General features: G+C 39.2%; 1 protein-coding gene across 3 annotated transcripts; it reads right to left on the reverse strand.

Annotated features, from left to right (window-relative positions):
- Positions 1-1,890: 1,890 nt before the first annotated feature.
- LOC100001589 (tripartite motif-containing protein 10-like) lies at positions 1,891-18,760 on the reverse strand. Of its 3 annotated transcripts, XM_073943876.1 has the most exons (8): positions 18,565-18,751; positions 13,008-13,604; positions 12,820-12,915; positions 12,422-12,655; positions 12,181-12,334; positions 11,994-12,053; positions 11,848-11,895; positions 1,891-3,408 (listed from the first exon to the last, which is right to left on the reverse strand). In XM_073943876.1, exons 2-8 carry the CDS (start codon positions 13,596-13,598, stop codon positions 3,380-3,382), a joined length of 1,212 nt encoding a protein of 403 aa, XP_073799977.1. In that variant the 5' UTR covers positions 13,599-13,604; positions 18,565-18,751; the 3' UTR covers positions 1,891-3,379. The 3 variants fall into 3 exon arrangements, 2 of the variants coding, with proteins under 2 accessions (XP_073799977.1, XP_073799976.1); XR_012400700.1 differs by lacking the exon at positions 1,891-3,408 and having other exon boundaries at positions 8,948-11,895; positions 12,181-12,300; positions 18,565-18,744; XM_073943875.1 differs by lacking the exon at positions 1,891-3,408 and having other exon boundaries at positions 8,948-11,895; positions 18,565-18,760.
- Positions 18,761-19,759: the final 999 nt, after the last annotated feature.

The raw sequence follows: 19,759 nt of genomic DNA on the forward strand, positions 1-19,759 counted from the left end.
AGATATGTTGGACTCTGCAAGCCTTGATGCTGGGAATTTGAATGAAAATGATGTTGAAGAGATAAATACTGTTGAAAGGAGTGATGCAACTGTGACAGGTGATGTTGACTTACCTGAAGAAGGAGGTCAAAATCTCTCTAATTTGACTGAAAGAGAGCAGTTCACAAAGGCCACTGAGGAACTTGTGGTGTGCACTCAACCTAAGTGCTTGGACTCAGCAGTAGCTCAAACCAGAGTTGGTAGAATCATTAAGCCTCCTAAAAGACTAATTTGTGAAATGAATGAACAACACATGGACAGTTCTGACTCTACTGTGAGTTCTTTTGTTTATTTAGTTAAAAGCTTTTTCACATAGAATTGATACAACATTTTTTTTTGAAAGGAACAAAGGAGAAACAGGTTGAAACAGATTTATAGATCTAGCAAGGAGTTAGTATATGATGAAATATTTGAGGTGTAACAGGCATCTCTTTAGTCTGCTATAAGATTGGGGTTAGGCGCCTCCCTTATCTTATTGTACTCCTCATAGGAGAAGATATTGATTGACAGAATCATACTCCGTATGTTTTTTTTCCCCTTCGTCCTTTATTGATTGAATACATGAAGTAGATGTCCCATGTATTGAATTTTTTTTTTATTTTCTTTTCTTCAATGTTAGTTTGTTTGGTTAACATACATGTCCCCATTAAGCAGGATTTAAGGGGGGTGTATGTAACGAAATAAATATGTACCATGTTAATAGTTCAGTATTAAATCCTGCTTTAATGGGAGTTGCAGTTCCTGCTAGTTCGCCGGTGGCGCTATTGCGCACAGAGTCTGTGTATAGACTGCAGCAGAGTTAGGGAGAACTGCTGTGGGTGAGTCGGGTTTGTGTTAGCTCCACACTAAAATATAAAAATATCATTTAAATGATTGATTGGATGCAGCTTTAAAAGTTTATCACACTTTATATACATTTATTGATCGACAGAGTGGGTTTTCTTGTCATATTTGTTTGATTTTGATACTTTTAATCTCATCTTGATATTTTCCCCCATGTGCTTATACAGCAAGTGCTAATGGAGTTATATGTGTTTTAGATGTGGATGCTAAATTAAACCGTGTTGATCTCACTGTTACTGCTCTGTGTGCAGGTAATTTTTTATTATATTTTGTGTTAAGGTATTAAATGTGTTTATTTAGTGATATTAGTTACGCATTTTCTGTATTTTTATATTTCTGTCTTTGTTTTATATAATAATAATATAAGCTTTCAGTATAGACTGCAGCAGAGTTAGGGAGAACTGCTGTGGATGTGGATGCTAAATTAAACCATGTTGATCTCACTGTTACTGCTCTGTGTGCAGGGCAAAATAAAATCCTCCTCATCCGAGTCCAGTGTGTGTGTATTGCTGAAGGGTGAATGAAGTGGGTTCGGGAGTGAAGTATAAAGGTCACATATGAATATATATTTATAATAAGTTTAAAGTAAACATCAATTCATATATTATGTATTCGAATAGAATTAATATATTTCTTTTGATTAACCCTGTTTTGAGGTAGTTTATTATGAGGTGATTTACCTTCTATGTGTGATTTGATTGGACAGGAATTATCATATTGATTTTTCTAATCCCCATAGACAAGACAAAATAAAGTAGTGACTGCAGGTTGAAGGAAAGTAGTGGAGTAAAAGTACCTATACTGCACTAAACATGTGCTCAAGGATAAGTAAAAGTACACATTTTTAAAACGACTTAGTAAATGACAATTCCTGAGGAAAACTACTCAATTACAGTTACGTGGGTATTTGTAATTAGTTACTTTACACCACTTCTGTCAGGCTAGACCTAAACAAGTCACTGTATCGTGAATACCTTGAATAATGGCACAAACTCCAACAAAAGATTTGAAATCACAAACTTTATATAAACTTTTAGAATTTCATGCCTGCAAATTACTTGTGTTTTCAGTAATAACTTAATAATAAATCAATCACACTGAGAGACTATGGACACTTTTTCACAAAAATGCACTGTAAAAAATGCTGGGTTCCGCACAATTCCTTCATGTTGTCCCAACATAAATCAATAAAGTTGACTTAATCTTTTTTTATTGCAAATTTAAGTTGACTAAACATAAAACGTTTAAGTTTTTTGTTGGAAAAAGAAAACCTCAGTGTCGCCAATGATGTACTTTGGTTAAGTTCCATGACATGCAGTGTTTTTCTGTGGCGTGATTTCTGACAGACTGGCGTTCAGTCTGACTCTAGCAGTTAACTTTTGAAAATGGCAAGCGTGCGAAATCTATTGCTAAAGAAGCGCACAATAGACGTCTGACAGAACGAATGGATAGCTGCGACTTGCTGATTAATTAATTAACCGTGTTTGTAGTACAGAACAGTGGTTGTGCTTGAAAAATGTAATGGTTGCTGAAGAGGATAAAGACATGCTGAGGTGTAAGCAACACGTCGTCTTTGTTTTATTTCCTGCCTGTTAGGAATTTGCAGGGAGGCTATGTCTGGAATATGTTGATCGAATAATACAGAATCAATTTAAGCCCACAAGTTATCAAAACAACTGTTTAATAAAGCATTTTATTAAAGCAAGAATATAGGCAGAAAAGTAATCAGGCGATTTCTACCAAAGTCTGAATTCAATACTTATAATTAAACCATATACACATCTGATTGAGTTCCAAATCCCACAAAATAACCCTTTTAGGATTAATGCATTTGTCATGTATCATATACGATGTTATTAAAAGTTGCTGCTGAATTATGAAATAAGAAAATCATCTCACAGTTTCTGATTTAATAGATGTGATAATGTTAAATCTGGTGGCATTTATATTTTACACAAACTATTTTATGATATTTAGGTACCACAAATGCATTTACACAGCTCTTCAGTTCATACCTGTTACCGCAGGTCCGCAGCATATGTTGTCTTGAAAACCAGTAAAAAGACAAAATTTAATACACAAATTAGCTTGTTGTTCAATATTCCAGGCCAGTGGCTTACAAACTCAGAGTTTCAGTCCAACTTAAATTAATATAGGGATACCTATCTGGCAGTATCTGGTATGCCTACAAGACTTTGATTAACTAGTTCAGGTGAGGTGAGTTTAATTATAGGAACTAAACTAAACTCCTAGACCAGGCCTTATCCTGAGCAGCTGCTGTCATGGTGGAGCATGAGACTGATTCCTGTGACGCTCCAGGGACAGACGAGTCTTTGCTGAGGTCCAGCTTCCAACCTTCGGTGCTTAGACTGCAGCTCTGCACATGACGTTTGGCCAGTGGAGAAATGGTCGTACCCATCTGAGCCTGGTTCTCTCAAGGTTTTTTTTTTCTTCACTTTCGCCAATTGGTGAAGTTTTTCCCTGCCCGCTGTCGCCTCTAGCTTGCATGGTTCGGGATCTGTAGAGCTGCGCATTGATAGATTTGCTCTTCAGTGTTTGGACCCTCAGTAGTGATTATTAAACCACACTGAACTGAGCTAAACTGAACTGAACTTAAACTTTAAAACTGAACTGACACTGTTTCACTTTACTATGATCTTCTATGTGAAGCTGCTTTGACACAGTCTACATTGTAAAAGCGCTATACAAATAAAGCTGAATTAAATTAAGTTGAATATTCAGGACAGCAGCCCTCCAGGATTAGGATTGGACACTTATTCTGTATATAGTATCCATACATACCAAACATGGGACAGATATTTATCATACTGGATTTCTTCTTATTAAATGCATTGCACCAAGATTTTCCAACACAAACAAGCTCCATGGAGAGAAGTCATTCCACAGTTAAAGCAACCTAATTTATTTTTCACAACCTTTCAGTTTATGTGTTTCTCTATGTTATTTTTGTTATTTATACACTAGAGGGCGTTGCTCACAATTGCCATATATGCATATCAGATGAAAAGTAATCAGCTACTGCTACAGTAGAGGATAAAGATGATGGAAACAGATAAATGGATTCAACTGTTGTGTTCCTCAAGCCATTTTAATTATAATAAAGTATATCGTGACAATAACCTAGTGGCCGATCCTTTCTCGTTCTCTTTGCTGCCCATGTATTCCTTGCTAATAAAGGTGCAAAAATTAAGTATTTTAAAAATAATTATCATGTAAGGCAACTGACTTAGCATTTACTATATGTAACACAATTTATTTTAAAGTATGATTTCTTCCTTATTCTGTGATATTAAACAACATCTGGTCACTAAATTAAACTGACGTTATAAAGTGAACAGTAAAGTATGTCAGTAAGGCTCATAAACACGTGCTGCAGAAAAACGCTCTCAACAACTTAATGTAACATCTTCTATTCCATGACAAGTGAAATAATAGCACCTTGTGCCGAGTTCATTTATTCATTCATTTATTTTCTTTTCGGCTTAATCCCTTTATGAATCTGGGGTTGCCACAGCAGAATGAACCACCAATTTATCCAGTACTAGTTTACACAGTGGATGCCCTTCCAGCTGCAACCCATGAATGGGAAACACCCAAACACGCTCAATCGCGCGCACACATACACTATGGACAATTTAGCCTATCCAATTCCCAATAGACTGATTTCACAGGGCCGCTTTTATTAAAAGCGAAAACGAGGCTGCGGTGGGAAGAAACCTGGAAGTATCGCTTGGAGTTACATAGGAACGTTGTGTGCCTGGCTGTATGTCTTAACAGTGAAGAGAAAGTGACACAAATTTATCATTTGACCACCTTTCGAGTGACCCGAAGGTCCGTTCTGAATGAATGGTGAAAATAAAAAGGGATGTCAGACCTCATTTTCAAGTAGTAAGGAAGGTAAGGAAATGGCACTAGTTACGCTGACTTCAGACTGCATGATTTTCTTAGTAGTCGTGTCACAGATGTTTTGACAATGCATGACTATCGGGGCTAGCTGGATCGGCGACAGGGGCTTTCACATTGCATGACTTTACAAAAGGAAGAATCTCTGACTACTTTGTCCAAACTACGTCTCACAGCCAAAAACATGTAGTATATCTTTTGTTATTAACTACATAATGAGAAAGAATCCTTTAATAGGGTAGAAAATGTACATATTTGCTCACCTGGGTTTGAAGGGAATTAGCCATTTCTCCTCAACTTTCTTTTTAAACTTTCTGTATGAAACGTCAAACAGACACGGCTGCTCCTGTCAAACCTCCACTAGTTTTTCCTCCATTTCGTGGGTTCAAATAAACCGAAAAAGAGCGCTTTTAACTTCTCCCCCAGCCTCCCGCTGGCCTGCAGCAGGTATACATACACACACACAAACACACACACACACGCACACACAAGTGAAAGCTGCTCTCTCATTGGCTGTAGGCGATGGCTGATGTTATTTTCAGTCAAAACTCAATTCACACGGCATGATTTGAATCGCCGACAGCTCCAGATATTCAGCACGCCAAATATCTCACAGGCATCGGCGACTCATCGGCGATTCTCTCAGATCGTGTCGTTGGTAGTTCATACTGTGTGATTGTCACTCACGTGCACGAGCAGCGATTTGCCTGTGATTTCAGGCATTTGTCTGCGATTTCTCAAAACCTGACGGCGAGCCAAAATCAGGGCTAAAATCACGCAGTCTGAACTACGCATTAGCTAACATTTTCTTTCCCAAACACACAGTTTAGATGCTCTTTATCAAACTTAAGTTAATGAACTGATTCTTTCACTATATTAGACATGTCACGATACTGAATTTCGGTGCTGAAATAAAAAAAAAAATGTCAATTTCCCATTTACATTTAAGGCACTGTTTATGGCTCTCTGGAACAGCGCTGATTTGCCATTGTGTTTACAAGCTCAACAGAAATGACTGTGATTGGCCGAGTAGGTCATGAGTTGACCCACCCCTGTTTACCGAGTATAAACACAGACGAGCAATATGCTTGCTGACTCGACTGATCTTCACGGCTGCTTCGCGCTCCAGTCTCCGTATATCTGTGTTTGCACTGGGAGAAGAGGGGTAAACTGATGAGCACTGGTGAACACTATGGTAAATCAGCGCTGATTATGAACACGATCAGCGGCGCTTGAATGTAAGAGGGGTATAGACGGTTTTAAAACTTCAGTATCGGGACAACACCATTACAGACAACATGAGGGTGTGCTACAGAGGACTGCAGTGTTTTATTACTCACCGGGTGTTTACCTGGTCATGGTGTTTACCTGGTTACATGAACTAAAGCCTAGGATAGGGTTACCCCTTTTAATATAAAAAAATAAGGCGCTCATACTGCAGCAGGTAGCCACATCCCCAATTACAGGCCCAATAGCATGCCAGTGGTGGTAAATCGCAACTTAAAATGTGTTTTCAGGAAAGTGTGAACACTTGGACATTAAAATAATCTGTCTTCTATTGAAATCTGTGTAAACAGATGCAGTCAGTCTTTCTCTTTTACAACTCTGCAGCACTGATATAGCTGATGTTATGTTTAATAGTGTGGTACACTTGAGTTAACTCAGCTGTTGTAACCTAGAGGAGAAGAGAACATACTAAACCTAATTTTAAAGGGTGGAAAGATTACATTTTGGCTAAACTATTTGTCATTATTTATCCCAAACATGGAAACAGCTCATACATAAACTAGATACAAACATTAGCTAGTAAAGTTTTCGTATAGCCTATTTCTAAATTAAAAATATGAAAAGTTGCAATTTACTGGTTTATTTTCTTTACATGGGCATTATGTTGCTTATTAATGTATTAAATGTAATGCTTCATGTAATAAATGAATGCTTATGTGCCTGACTTAACCTTAACAAACAAATCATAATATTACATTGGAATGTGATCCACTTACATTGTATTTACAGAATTTTTACAAATTACAATTTGTGACCCAGCGTGTGAAAACCAGTCCAAATCTAATTCTGAGATAAAGTTTGATTGTAGCCATTTATTTCCCTGTGATATCAGTTGCTGACATGGTTTTACTCAGTTATTGTTAAATACATATATTATTGTTATTATTATTATTATTATTTTCACAGACTGTTCTTTATTTCATGAAGAAAACAGTAAATTACAAAACACAAAATAAAAAATACTCCAGCTAGATTTTAACAGACTGGTTCAAATTTTTTGCATTATTTATCAATTAACCTAAATATAGTTAATAATGATTACACCATCATTACCATGTCTGCTTCGTTAGAGACTTGGGGTACGAAGAACTGTCTGTGCTTTGATTTTTGTGAGCTCTGTCATTGCGGGAATGCTGCCTGGAGAAGCATATGCCATAAGACTTAGACTCTGCTTAAAAGACCCACCCTCCTTACTGGAAAAAGACCCGGGACAGCATGACAAGGCTGGATGAACACAAACACACACACACACAGACACAGACTGGGAAAAACTAAACTAAAAAACAAAATAAACTAAATAACTAAGACAAACTGAAAAGCAAAGAGAAATGAAATTAGCTTTTAACTTACTGATAATCAAACAAATGATGATATCAAGCATTACCTAATCAAAAATAGAAAATGAGGCATATTCAGTAAATGCGTGTGGGATCATTTGCATGAAATGCTACTTTAAAAGAATGATAAATGCGGGACAAAATCCGTACCGTATTGATTCAAAACAGGACGCGCAATTTCATTCTCAAATACGGGACGATTTCGTATTTTAAGGGATGTGTGGCGACCCTAGCCTCGGAGGACACTTGAGCATATTACTCTGAAAGAGATTGTGGTGCATAATATGCTTTTAATTGTTTAAATTAAATTTACTGATTGACATTAAAGTGATGGTTACAACATTTCTGCAGTTTGAAATCTCGGCAACAGCTGGAGGTTTGTAGTCCACAGCATGTTACTGCAATGTTTACAGTGCTGGTCCTACACTTCCGGGTTTCTGCCCACCGCAGCCTCACTTTGATTCTATAAAATGGCACCTGCGTGAAACAACCGTATAGCGCATGTGTTTGGACAGTGGGGGAAACTGGAGCACCTGGAGGAAACCCACACCAACACGGGGAGAACATGCAAACTCCACACAGAAATGCCAACTGACCCAGCCAACGCTCAAGCCAGCAACCTTCTTGCTGTGAGGCGATTGTGCTACCCACTGTGCAATCATGCCGAGTTCAAACTATATGATATTCACCGAAACATTACTAAAATTACTCCTTTACGTGAGTAACAATCACAGTATGAACTATCAGAGGCGATCTGAGAGAATCGTAGATGAGTCACTGACACCCGTGAGATATTTACCAAGCTAAATATTAGGATTCAAAATTCTGCCATGTGAGATGTGTTCTGATTAAAAATAACATTGGTGATTACCTACAGCCAGTGAGAGTGCAGCACAAGCATAGCTTCTGTTGAGAGAAGGGCGTCTTTTCAGTCGATTTGGACCCAGGCAATGTAGAAAAAACTAGTGGAGATTTGGCAGAAGCACCGTGTCTGTTTGATGTGTCATCTGCGCTCTATCACAACTGGGTCGAGAATGAAAAAATAGTGATAGGAAATTGCTAATTCCCTTCAAAGCCACTAATAAGAGCAAAATAAGTACATTTTCTACAGTTAATAACAAAAGATGTACTACAAGCCCTCGCTCTGTTTCCATGTCACTTCTTGCGTGTGTTTGGTTGTTAGACGTAGTTTGCCGACTGAGACAAAGTTGTTGGCGATTCTACTATTGAAAAGTCATGCAGTGTCATGCAGGAACTATCGCCGTTCCATCTTGCAGTGTGAACACAGCAGCGACTGACCGCTACCCCAGACCCAGAGAGCACCTGTGACATGACTATTGTAAATCATGCAGTCTGAACTCGCCATTACTCCCTGTAAATGACAATGGAAATGGGTTGGTGGTGTTGTGGAAAAACGTTCTGGATTGCAAAAATATTTTTAAAGATTTCAAAAAGTCTATGTTTTTAAAAATATTGAAGACAATATCTTCATAAATAAAGAAGCTGAAGTCTCTAAAGTAGTTATGCAAAGCAGTTTATTGTTACAGCATAAGTAACATTAGAGACAGTCGGTCGAGGGTCTGAGAAGATGCTATCAGCACAGAGCACCAGGTTTAAAGTTTATTCTAAGTTTGCCTTTGTCTCTGCTTAGACTGGCACAGTTAGGGCAAACAATGTTCAACAATATCTTGTTCACTGCACATTGAGCTGTAACCATACGTTCACACCGAAAGCAGCGAGAGCGTCAAAGTAGCCGGAAGTCATTCATTTTCAATGAGAGCAGGCGAGGAGCAGCGTGGCGTGTCTTTACCGGCGTGGGCGTTGAGGAGAGTTGAAATCAAGTCAACTTTATGGTAATGAGCTATGACGCTGTTCGGCGGCAAGCAATCAGAATAAAGAAGTCCACCGCCTGAGAGGAGACCAGAGAACACAGACCTGTGAACTTTGGTTCTGGCCACAGTTGTTCCCAAGGGTTTGATGATTGCGGTCGCCGGATTTCCAATTATTTACAATGTTTTTTTACAGGAACATACATTAAATAAGTTATTGGCGAGTTACTGATGTGCATTAATGTTATATTTATCTTTAAAAAGCAGAAATCTCACGGGACGTGACAGTACAAAACAGTACTGCTGCTTCAGGATATTTCAGACATATGGACACATATTGGATAAATGGAGCTAAACCACACCACACGCAACTTGATCTTAATTTAATTCACGTAACTGATATGCTGCAAAGGCTCCTTTACATACGAGATCAATGCAGCGAGTTTTGACGCTCTCACCCCCGGAGCTGAAGGCAGACAGCGTTGTTGCCAGGGCGGCGAGAGCGTCCAAGGTCGCTTTCGGTGTGAACGCACAGTAAGTGAGGTTTGCATAAGTAGTTTTAGGGTCAGAAGTTCTTGGGAGTGTCTTGTTGGTCCAGCATACATGACGTAATTCGTACATCTTTTACCCCGAGCATGGGTTCATATCTGGGTATGTGTCTTCAGCTGCGACTCACTCACAAATGCACCCTTGACCTTACATCTATACGTCCTTACAGATATTTGGATGTATGCCTGGCTCCCTTAAACTCTTTACATGATTCATGATTTCTGGCTATGTTTGCACAAAGTGCATGATAATATTAGATGATTAAGATAATGAAAACATACAGGATGATTTAATAAAAGGATTAAGCTGAAAAGAAAATGAATGAATGAATATAGGATGATAATAAAGTAATAAAATAAAATAAAACATAAAGGATAATAATGTAGTCATCAAATTAAACATATAAAGGAAAGTCATGAAGTCATCACAAATAGTTGGCCCCCTTTGCACTGACAGTAGCCTGACAGATTCAGGATATTGGGCTGCCTAAAAAGTTATTTTTAAGCCAAAAACTTCTATACCCATGACTTTACTTTTTCCAGGTGCCGACAGAGCCTCTCCCTCTCCCACTCAGATGACATAGTTCTTCTTCAGAATGCTATGCTCACTTGTTTGACATATGTCAGCATGCATACAGCCACCTGAGGGGTCAACCAGGTACTGGTGTGGGAGTATTTATGTGTCGTGGTATCCTATTCACATGTAGTCCTATCCATTTTGTATATTCTGGTTAACACTAACACTGGTACATTGTCACACCATACATTAAAGCTATGTCAGTATTTCATGCTATCAATAACACAATTCAAGAGTTCACACTTAGCTGATGATTGATAATAAAGCTTGTTTGGCGTGCTGTCCCGGGAAAAAGCCCTGAGCTTATAAGATCCTCGAGCCCTGGGCTCCCTCCCGTACAGGGTGAGAGGGGAGTTTGAGCTCAGGTAGATATCTGACTCCACCTCTTGCTTGTTGTAGCTAAGTGCCAGATATGGTTGCTGCGAAGGTGTACTCAGCTTGACTAAAATATTTTAGATTAATTGTTTAGAGTGCTTGTTTTTGAACTGTGGGAGGAAACCGGAGGACCCAGGGAAAACCCATGCGAGCACAGGGAGAACGAGCAAACTACCAAGAAATGTCGCCTGGTTTGGAAAGGAATTAAACCAGGGGCATTCTTGCTATGAGGCAACAGCGCTAATCGCTGGCCACCATGTCACACGTTTGAAAGGAGAGAAAGTAGGGTTGGGTGGGGGGTTCCAGAAAAGTCTGGTTATTTATAGTGAGTTAAGGATCATCTGATTGGACAATCAGTCATTAGCTAAAGTTGGATCAGCTGTGAACAATCATAAGCATGTGATCCTCTCGAAATTTGTTTATAAATAAACTTCTCTTATCAGCAGTACCAGTAAATTGTGACACCCTTTGTGCAAATACGCTATAAATTAGGTCATCTGGAAAGTTTTGGACTAGCTGGACTCAATCAGACTTATGGGGCAGTGTATCGGGTTTTGGCTCACTGAACCCAGTTTTGTTTACGGGACTGATGAGTGAGAGTTTGGGCTCACTTGTCCCACTAAAGTTTCCTAAAGCGATGAGTGCTATTTTGTTGTCACTAAAGTTTCCTAAAGCGATGGGTGCTATTTTGTTGTCACTAAAGTTTCCTAAAGCAAAGGGTGCTATTTTGGTGTCACTAAAGTTTCCTAAAGCGATGGGTGCTATTTTGGTGTCACTAAAGTTTCCTAAAGCGATGGGTGCTATTTTGGTGTCACTAAAGTTTCCTAAAGCGATGGGTGCTATTTTGTTGTCACTAAAGTTTCCTAAAGCAAAGGGTGCCTTTTTGGTGTCATTAAAGTTTCCTAAAGCAAAGGGTGCCTTTTTGGTGTCACTAAAGTTTCCTAAAGCAAAGGGTGCCTTTTTGGTGTCACTAAAGTTTACTAAAGCAAAGGGTGCCTTTTTGGTGTCACTAAAGTTTCCTAAAGCAAAGGGTGCCTTTTTGGTGTCACTAAAGTTTCCTAAAGCGATGGGTAAGAGTTTGGACCCACTTGGCTCAAGAAGCGGGCTTCTTAGTCTTCCAGCTGTGCACTCCCCTACTGGATGTGAATCAGATGGAGATGGAATAACACTGTTAATTTAGCAAAAACCTCTTGACTGGATTTTAGACTTGTGTGTGTGTTTTATAGTAACTTACGTTGTTGAAACTCCTCACAGGTCTGATCTTCAGAAGTCTGAATGACCTGAACTGTATTCACTATATGGAAACCAAACACATCTGCAGTTTAACTTGCATGTCAAGAGCAAATTAAAATAAAACTACAACTATTGCCATAATAATAATGTGATTCATCATTAACTCTTAGTTAAATGTTCAATATTACCTTCTTCAGATAACTCCTTTAGCTTTTCTGAGGAGAACTGCAGCAGTTTGTGTCTGAACTGAGAGACTGATTTCACCACATCATCAAAACACAGATGAGAACTGACAGTGAAGCCTGAATCTGAAGATCCAGAGAGAGAAACAGACGGGAAACTCTACACAAACACAAACACTCTATAAGTACAGAAGCTTGTTACCGTCACTCATTCTTCATCTGTTCTACATCACACACACATAAATACCTGGAGGAAGTGAAGATGATCCTGTGTTTCTGAAAGCTGCTTCAGCTCAGTGTTTCTCCTCTTCAGATCATTGATCTCCAGCTTCAGTCGCTCCAGTTGTTCTTCAGCTCGACTCACAGCAGCTCTTTCCTGATCTCTGATCAGCTGAGTCACCTCAGAGCGACGTTTCTCAATATCCTGGATGAGTTCAGTGAAGATCCTCTCACTGTCCTCCACTGCTGACTGTGCTGAGCGCTGGTACAGGACACACTCATCACTTTCAGTTCATTCACTTTAGTACCAACAGTGAAAACTATTGATAAGAACAGCCTGAACATTCTTCTAAGCATCTTCTTGTGTTTATTAAAGAACAAATTTCAAAGAAATGACAGAATCTCCATCCAGTTTATTTTTCTCACCTTATGAATGTCAACAGCGTCTCTCAGTTTAAGAATATCTTCCTCTCGCTTCTGGATTATAATTAGTAAGTTTCTCTGGTTCTCCTCCAAATGTCCCTGCAGACAAATATCATTAAACCTCCACAGCTCAGAGGTTTCTCTGACTGAAGGAAAATAAAGTATCTTGATGATCAAGCACTATACTGTACCTGTTTCTCTCTCCTTTCCGCTGCGATTGTCACAGTGTCGTGATGTTTGTGTTCATCCACCAAACACAGCATACAGATGCAGCGCTGGTCGGTGCGGCAGTAAATCTCCATCACTTTATTATGCTGAGGGCAGATCATCTCCTGCAGTCGTCCAGTGGCCTCCATCAGATTGTGTCCTCGACCTCTGAAGAGACTCTCGTGATGTTGGAGGTGATCTGGACAATAAGAGTTTCTACACTCCTGACAGGACTTCACAGCTTTCTGCTTATTTCCAGTGCAGGCGTCGCACTCCACATCTCCAGATCCAGTGTGAACAGAAGCAGGAGCAGCCGTCTGGAGTCTGCTCTTCTGCAGTTTCTCCAGCATTTCAGCAAACACCACATTCTTAGCTAAAGCAGGTCTCGGAGTGAAGCTCTGTTTGCATAAAGGACAGCTGTAGATTCGCTTCTGCTCCTCCTGATTCCAGCAGTCTGTGATGCAGCTCATGCAGTAACTGTGTCCACAGGGAATCGTCACTGGATCCTGCAGGAGATCCAGACACACCGGACACATGAACTGGTCCTCGGCCCAGGAGACACTTGCTGCTGCCATTATACTCTGGGAACACACATACAATCAAATACAGAGTTTATTTTTCTTCCTGATGACTAGACACACACAGAATGTACATGAGCAAATTAATGCAGATTTTTACAATCTATTTATTTATTTACTTTCGTATTTATGCAGTGTTTTTATGCTAATTTGGCTGGTTTGGCCTTGATTATAACTCCAAAACTTGGCCACTATGTGTTTGAGTTTTCCCTGGTGAACAATAGGGTCGCCCCCTTGCATCTTTGGCTTGGGGATAGGTCTCTCGCTGTAGTTCTGCCTATGGCAGTTGATGGTTGCAGACAGGTCAAGAATGATGCAGCCGGGTAGTTGCAGAAGCAAAAACTCAGAACTGGAAAGAGTTTGGGGAGACCATGAAGGAAGACTACCAGTCAGCCTCTAAGAGATTCTGTTAATCCGGTGCCTCAGGAAGGGAAAGCAGTTCCACACAAACACTGATTATAGTGAAAGTGAGCTGTTGACCTCAACTGGGAATGTTGTCTTCTAAATCCCACTGACATGCCTTACATTGAGGAAGCAGAGACCAGGGTTGCAGGAGCTACCTCCCCCATCACCCAAGCTGAATTCACTGAGGTAGTCTGCAACCTTACCTCAACAATATTGTGTGGAAGTCGAGGGATAGCTCTTCTAGACTGGGCATCTGTAGTTGTCGTGGTGGTGGTTCCCATTTTTAGAGGGGGGACTGGAGTGTTTGTTCCAATTATAGGGGGATCAAACTAGTCAGTGGGTACTGGAGAGGATCTGGCCAATGGTTAAACCTCAGACACAGAAGGAACAATGCAGATTTTTTCCAGGATGTGGAACACTGGGCCAGATCTACACCGATACTAGTCGTGAAAGAAGGTTAATGGGAGTATGACTGACCAGTCCACATGTGTCTTCTGGACTTGGGGAAGACATTTGTCCATGTACCCCTTGGCATTCCGTGTGTTTGCTTTGGGAGTATGGGGTCAGAGGCGCTCTGTTAGGAGCTGTCCAATCCCTGTATGAACAGAGCAGGTGTTGGGTTCACATTGCTGGCAACAAGTCAGACTTGTTCCCAGTGCATGTTGGACTCCGGCAGGGTTTCTGTTTGTCTGGATTTACTGATCAATATATGTTCCTACTCTCACCTACGGTCATGAGCTTAGGGTCATGATTAAAGGACAAGATCCTCCTGGATGCCTACCTAGGAGGATGTTCTAGGCATGTCCCACTGGAAAGGGGCCTTGGAGAAGACCAGCTGGAGTGACTATGTCTCTCTTGGTTTGCCTGAGAACGCGTCGAGATTCCCCAGGAGGAGCTGGAGGAGGTGTCTGTGGAGAATCTGGGGTTCTCTCTCATATATATATATATATATACACACACTAGATATCACATACGGACCCCGAGCATGTGTCAATGGAGCCGCCACATTTGTACAGTCCAACCAGGACAAGTGTCATTCAACTGCACGAGTCAAGACAGTGTGACATTGTGAAGATACTGGACTTTAGCGCTGTGTACGGGTGTTGTAACGAGCAAACAAAGAAAAAAAACACAAAGGCAGAACATTTCATGGGTAAGATTTTGTTTTTTTACGTTTTTATATGTTTTGACATTTGTGCAAAACAAGTAGTGAAGTTTCATCAAGTAATTTCGAGAGGAGCAGGTGATATGATTGAGCACGTGAATCAGAGTGATCCTAGTTTACAATACAGTGATCGTTTTCTCCCTACTGCTCTCTCTTCGTTTTGGAAGAATCCCCCCCTTCCACCCCATCTCCTCCATTTCCTTCCCTTTTCCAAGGGGGAGCTCTCGAGACCTACCTGATTTCGGATCTCACGATATGCTTATTTGAAAAGACGGGAGCCTTGGGCACAAATATCTCCGAGCTCAGGGTTCTCTCCCGGAACAGCATGCCAAACCCGCTAAAAACACTAAGCATATCCAAGTGGGAACTCTTGAAACATTATTGATGATAATAAAGTTACTGTATTCACCATAAGGCAAAGTAGCTCCAACTTGCACTAAATACTCAGCTTATGGTAGTTTTGTTAAATAAAATAAGCAAATAATGCAAATGAAATATGACAACAAGATGCTACGGTGCTAGAAACTTCTGTTACTGGTGTTATGAGCGAGTCATTCATAACATAGATTCATTCACGAAAGAATCGCTAGTTCCATCAGAATGGGAAGAAAAAGCAGTAGAGGTGTGTTTCAGGACATGGATTAGATCAAATTTAACAGGGAGGGTGGATAATACATTTCCATGCACACAAACACTCGTTCCTTATCAGGAATGCCCGTGCAGTCACTTATCCATCAATATTGAAAAGTGATGGAAAATTATAATATTCGTAATTTAAAAAAATATTTGCATAATGATCATAATATATGCATATTTGTGTAATTCTCTGGCTCTGGATGGCCACAGTTCTCCACTGCAGCTTGGTCTTGTATTTATTGCAACAGAGCGCAATCTTGTACAAAAATAGCGGCTCTATTGATGCACTTGTTCTAATAGACAACAACAGGGTAGGCATCTAATGTAAATATCTATGGTTCTCTCCCCCGAGACTGCTGACACCATGAACTGGCCCCAGATAAGTGGATACAGATGTCTTTACATTTACATTTACATTTAGTCATTTAGCAGACGCTTTTATCCAAAGCGACTTACAAATGAGGACAAGGAAGCAATTTACACAACTATAAGAGCAACAATGAATAAGTGCTGTAGGCAAGTTTCAGGTCTGTAAATTTTAAGAAGGAAAGTATTAGTAGTATTAGTATTTTTTACTTTTTTTTTTTTTTTTGGTACAGTTAGTGTGATATTCAGAGAGGCAATTGCAGATTAGGAAGTGAAGTGGAGACTAAATAGTTGAGTTTTTAGTCGTTTCTTGAAAATAGCGAGTGACTCTGCTGTTCTGATGCAGTTAGGGAGTTCATTCCACCAACTGGGCAGATTGAGCGTGAGCGTTCGCGACAGTGATTTCTTCCCTCTTTGGGATGGAACCACGAGGCGACGTTCATTCACAGAACGCAAGTTTCTGGAGGGCACATAGATCTGCAGAAGTGAGAGCAGATAAGAAGGAGCAAGGCCAGAAGTCACTTTGTAGGCAAACATCAGAGCTTTGAATTTGATGCGAGCAGCAACTGGCAGCCAGTGCAAACGGATGAGTAGCGGAGTGACATGTGCTCTTTTAGGTTCATTGAAGACCACTCGTGCTGCTGCGTTCTGGAGCAGCTGAAGAGGCTTGATAGAGTTAGCTGGAAGCCCGGCTAGTAGAGAGTTGCAGTAATCCAGTTTGGAGAGAACAAGAGCTTGAACAAGGAGTTGAGCTGCATGTTCAGATAAGAAGGGTTGGATCTTTCTGATGTTATAGAGTGCAAATCTGCACGATCGAGCAGTTCTAGAAATGATCAGGGTGAAAAGAGAGGTATAGCTGGGTATCATCAGCATAGCAGCATCTTTAAGTTAATATATAATTTGAGAGACGGACTGTGGTTTTGTTTAGCAAACAAGTGGTTTTGGTTGGATTTTGATTGTAAACCTTGAATAGAAGTTAATTTATTTTTTAGTCTATGTGTTAGGTTTTCAGCTCCTACACTGTCTCAAAATAATTCCACATTTATCTGCAGATTTTGTACTAAATTCTGCACAGAAATAGCACAAAGGTCCACAGATTCTGTCTCACCCAGCTGATGACATACTTGAGAAACAGGTTTAGCTGTAAGCAGTCACTTACTGTAAATAACCTGAAATAATAAAATACATAGCTGTCAACCCTCCCGCTTTTCCAGAGATTCTCCCGTATTTTACAGTTCTCTAGTATTTTCCTGTATTTCTCCTGTATTTTCAGTCTTTCTCTGAAGGGTGGTAAATAAACATTAAAGAGCCGATCCTCTCTATACGCAACCCATACCGCCGAACCACCAGGGGCCGCCCCTTGCTCTTAAATGTGACTCTGTTTTGTGCTTTCGCTTTGTTTAGGCAGGAAAACACTTTGAAATAAATTTAAAAACAAAAATTAATAACAAGAACTAAAGATGTCAATCTTGGTGTTTTTTTTTTCAAACACAACTAATTTCATCTCAAATGAGCATAAAAAGTTAGGAAAGCAGTCAAATGCTTATATTATAACGTTAGATGTGTTTTAGATGTGTTTTTAGATGTGTTTTTGTTCCCTTGGTTGCGTTTAAGTTATACAGTGAAGAAACGGCTAATGAGATTTGATAGCTTGATTCTATTGCATTATAATAGCTATTCATTTTAAAAAGCTGAACTGTTTGCTAATGTATTTGCTGCTAATGTATACTATTTATTTTTTCTTTTTTAATAATCATAAAACATATTACTGACCATTTAACTGTTTATTTTTATTATTATACAACGAAACAGCTCCAAAATGAGCATATTTAGCTTATTTTAAAGTTGTGGGGTCCCTTATTATGGTGGGCATATCCCTTATTTTCACATCCCAATGTTGACAGGTCTGTAAAATACCCTGAACTCACTGAACTCTTTCATAATGATTTCTTCAGAAGCGGTCTCATCATCTGTGCCTCAGATGATATTCTCAAAGCACAATCATGATAAGATTGCAGAAAAACACAAGATACTCAAAATGTCCAGTATACTGATTATAAACAGGTCTTTAAATGATAATGTAAATTGAAAAATGCACGTCAAGAAGTCTGAAAGTGCGAATATAAAACCAACTTTACCTCAGTATTGTTCTCTCAGTGTGTATAGCTACACAAACAGATTTTTATTACACAAAATGTTCTTTACACTAGGAAAAAATAGTTATTTAAATAACTACTTGGAAAATGTTATTTTTTCAAGCATTAATAGTTATGTAATGACATTTGGCATCTGCAAAGCTTTCTTTTAGCAACTTAAATTTGTATATGAAATCTATGAAAAACAAGGAAACAAATAAGCAAATAACCCTCAAAATCTCAGCAGTGAACTCACCTGTAGCCTACCACAAACGGCGCTCCCTGGAAATAGTTTCAGGTGTTTAGTTGATGTTGTTTTATTTATTTATTTATTACAAATGAACAACAAATGATTCGTCTATCAATCCGAAAATATTTGTTTTGCTTCAGAAAATCAAGGCGAAGAGTGAATCCCGACACTTCCTCAGAGTCACCTGATCTACAGGAAAAACGAAACCAAATCCAAAGCCTGCGCTTTTCTTTAACTAGACTATAAAACTGGCACACTTGCCTACCTATCTCTGTTACAAGATAAACATAGTAGAATATTTGGCTTCATATTCCCTCTCGCAATTCTCAGAATATAGGCTAATAAATACGAACTTTTCAAACTGAATATATTAACACAATATTAACTCTTGTAAGACGTTTGTAGCACAAAATAAATATTAAATGTGTTAAACTAATTTATATTTTATATATACATTGTTAACATGTCACGTTGTTGTAGCTAAAAGAGACAATTAAATATTAATATTTACATTTCAATGAACGCAATCAAGAAGGCGCTGGTGTTGTGGTGTTCGTGGCCGCTGGATGGCGCTCGTGTTCAGTGTTTTCATCGCTGTCGTTTCTGTGCTCTGCTCCAAGTGGCGCTGTTGGGCTGTGTCGGACGGGTGGCCCATATTAAGACACACGGGATGGATTGTCCATATTAAGACAGAGACCATATTAAGACAATGGGCTGACTCCTCGGCTCAACCCTGTGTACATTCTGGCGCAACTTCTGTTTGACTATCATGTCCTGAATTCTGTTGCACAGAGGTTGACACAGCTTATATATGCTGATAAATACGGTCAATTTATTTGTACTTTGCTTTTTTTGAGTCAGCAAAACACAAACTACTAAAACTTTAATAAACTCTCAAAGAGGAGAACATCTCAAGTGAGCTGAATAGACTTTAACCTCACCTGTATTTGAAGAAATCACCACAAACAGCTTTCTACACTTTGTGTTGAATCCTTAATTAGAGAAAACATTAGTCAACTGATCTGCATTACAGGAAAATTACAATGCACATTTACACAAAAAATTAAAAGCCTATGCTGCATTTTCACATTTTAGCATCTTATATTTTATATAATTACACTGATGCAATTCACTTTTTTAAATTGTCATTGCATTTCTTCATTAAATTTCTTCCATTATATATATATATATATATATATAT

This window comes from Danio rerio, chromosome 3, assembly GCF_049306965.1.
Source record: "Danio rerio strain Tuebingen ecotype United States chromosome 3, GRCz12tu, whole genome shotgun sequence".
NCBI lineage: Eukaryota > Metazoa > Chordata > Actinopteri > Cypriniformes > Danionidae > Danio > Danio rerio.